General features: G+C 65.8%; 1 protein-coding gene across 1 annotated transcript in view; it reads left to right on the top strand.

Annotated features, from left to right (window-relative positions):
• The window catches only part of LOC113217695 (homeobox protein homothorax), a gene marked incomplete in the record, with an annotated part of 173,868 nt that overhangs the window by 39,340 nt on the left and 131,954 nt on the right, over nt 1-2,574 (top strand). Inside the window, 1 exon segment of the mRNA XM_052264880.1 lies at nt 146-343. Coding sequence (XP_052120840.1) covers nt 146-343 — 198 coding nt within the window.

The following is a 2,574-nucleotide window of genomic DNA, read 5'->3' as shown; positions in this document are numbered from 1 at the left end:
GGGGGGGGGCTGAGCACTATAAAAGATGTGGGAACCGCAGAGTGTGTGTACCTACACCATTTACGTCCTTTGACGTCCGGGCGGAAATCCTTGGTTTGATGCTTAAATTTTGTCTCTAATGTCTCCCTCATTTCTTGTTTTCCAGGTCCACGAGCTTTGCGACAATTTCTGCCACCGGTACATCAGCTGTTTGAAGGGCAAGATGCCCATCGACCTTGTGATCGACGAGCGGGACTCGTCTAAACCCCTGTCCGAGATGGGCGGGCCCACCAACGGCACGGACACCGCGCGCTCCAACGCGGACTCCACCTCCCACACGGACGGCGCGAGCACGCCGGACGTGGTAAGTAAAACATAAACATGTGACGGCGGCGGAGTTTGTCCGAAATAGTCGCGGCCATACGCGGCGCCGCCAGGAGAGGGTCGGCGGGTACCCGGGCGGGTACCGCACCGGATGGTACCGGGCGCGCCGGGCCGCGCCTGGGTCTGATTGGCCGGGCCGGGCCGGCCGGGCCCCGAGGCGCAGCGCGCTGCGGCCGCGCAGGCCCCGCCACGCCCCGCCACGCCCCGCCACGCCTCGCCATCTTGGTCCAAGCGCCATCCAGCGCGCGCCCGCCTTTTCCTCCTTTTTGTTGTGCCCTGGTCCGGCCCGGCGTGTTCCTCTTGTAGATTATTCATCGATTTAGCCGGCGGCGGAGTGATATTGCATTGTTAATGCGCGCTGGCTGCGCCGGGCCGCGCCGCCGGCCGCCCTCCCTTATACTCTGTATACGGATCCCCTCTCTCTCGCTCTCGCTCGCTCTCCCCTTCGCCTGCTCTCCCCGGCAGTGCCCGCGGGCTCGCTTCGGATCGCTGCCGTAGGGCGGGGGGTAATTATACTTGAGTGCTTTTGCGTGGCGCGCGGAGCGCAGTGCTGAGCGTGTGGGCGGGCGGGCGCGCACGGTAGGCCCACCTGATAAGGCTCGTATGCAAATGGTGCATCAGGTGCAGTCGCGGTGACCTGAGGACGGCTGCTGCTGCACCTTGCGACCCCTTTCCTTACCTTCCCGTCCCCTTCCCCTCCCCCCGGCTTGCGCTTCGCAAATAACCACAATCTTGCACCAAGGCTTGTGGTGGTCCCCGCCCGACAATTTTCCAGCGCCGTGGCTCTGCGAGTCTCCCACGCGTGCGCGGCGACGGCGGTGCAGCGGCGGCGGGAGGAGCAGCAGCGGGAGGAGCAGCAGCAGCTATTGAATCACCGATAAACAGCAATGAGGGCGGCGCGGGCGTGTCGCGCATGCAGAACACACGCGGAGCATCCAGCTTACGCCCTGTTATCCGCCCCTCCCCCGCTCAGCCAAATAACTTGATCGGAAAGCGTATAAGCTTTGTTTTTTTTATTGCGCGCCGCCCCCCCCCCCCTCTCTCCGTCGGAGGGTGCCCCGGCCCGCCGCGCCCCGGTGGGTGGAGGGAGGCTTCCCTCCTCCCTGCCGTGGGTTTGCCACATCAAGCCGAGCCGTGGCTGATCTCAGGAGACGTGGCGGGGCCGGCCGGCCGGGCGCCGCGATATTGAATAAGTTATTGGCTGGTGGTCCCTGCTGCGCGCTGCGCGCCCCGCCCGGCCCGCCAGCGGGAGCTCCCCTCCGTCTGTCCGTCTGTCTGCGTGAGTGATGCGACACATCTGCAAATTGACACCAATTACAGCAGAAGCGCTCGGGGCTCCCTTCCGATGTCCGGCGGCGGCGGCGGCAGGGTCCGCGGGCGCCGCGGGGCTTATCTGGACCGAGGCGGTGAGGGCGCCGTGGTGCCGGCTCCACCCCGCCCCGCCACCCACCACCCCCTGGCGCCCCGCCAGGGTCGTTAGGACCTGCAGCGCAGAACAACAGCCGGCCCTCTTGTGCTTGCCGGACCTTCCCTCCCGCCCCGCCCTGCCGGCCGTCTCGCTGCGCCCCGAAATGTTATCGGCGCCCTGTGTGCGTGCGGCTTACGCGGGGATCACGCACGGTATCGCTATCGGCCGGGGCCGGGCCGCGCGGGTCGGCGCGGGTCGTCCTTGCGCCCAGCTACCGTGCGGCGGCCGGGCGCGGCCGGGCGCACTCCACCTGACGGGCCGGTCGTAAACGACTGTGAAAAATTAATTATGACCCCCTCTTCGGCTTTGGCTGGTGAAGTCTCCAAATCCGCGCCTGCGTGTCTGTGTGTCTTGTCGTTGCGTTGCAAGTCGTCTTGCGCGCGCTGCTGGCCCACCGCGCGCGACAGTCCGTTGTCTCCCGTTTGACAGAGGTAGCAGTTTGCCACGCCTCCCTTTTCCTTTTCTTTTTTTCCAATTTAAGCCACGTGCCGGTGGAGGTGGGGCTTGCTGCCCTCCTGAAACACTGTTATTATCCGAGGCGCCCTGGCGTGGCGTGGCGTGGCGTGGCGCGCCGTCCGCTGCGCTGCATCTGCACGCGTCCTGATTTATGCCCCTCTTTTATCATAATCGCCGTGATTTGCTCTGGAAGGTCAAGGGAAGGTCCTGGAAGGATGCTGTGGGTCACCCGGCTGTCCGGCCAGCCAGCGCGGAGCCGGCCGTGGGGGGCGCGGCATGGCGTGGCG

This window comes from Frankliniella occidentalis, unplaced genomic scaffold (genome assembly GCF_000697945.3).
Source record: "Frankliniella occidentalis isolate FOCC.00 unplaced genomic scaffold, Focc_3.1 Scaffold22, whole genome shotgun sequence".
Taxonomy (NCBI): Eukaryota; Metazoa; Arthropoda; class Insecta; order Thysanoptera; family Thripidae; genus Frankliniella; species Frankliniella occidentalis.
The sequence above is the reverse complement of the archived record's forward strand: the minus strand, read 5'-3'. Positions and strand labels throughout refer to the sequence as shown.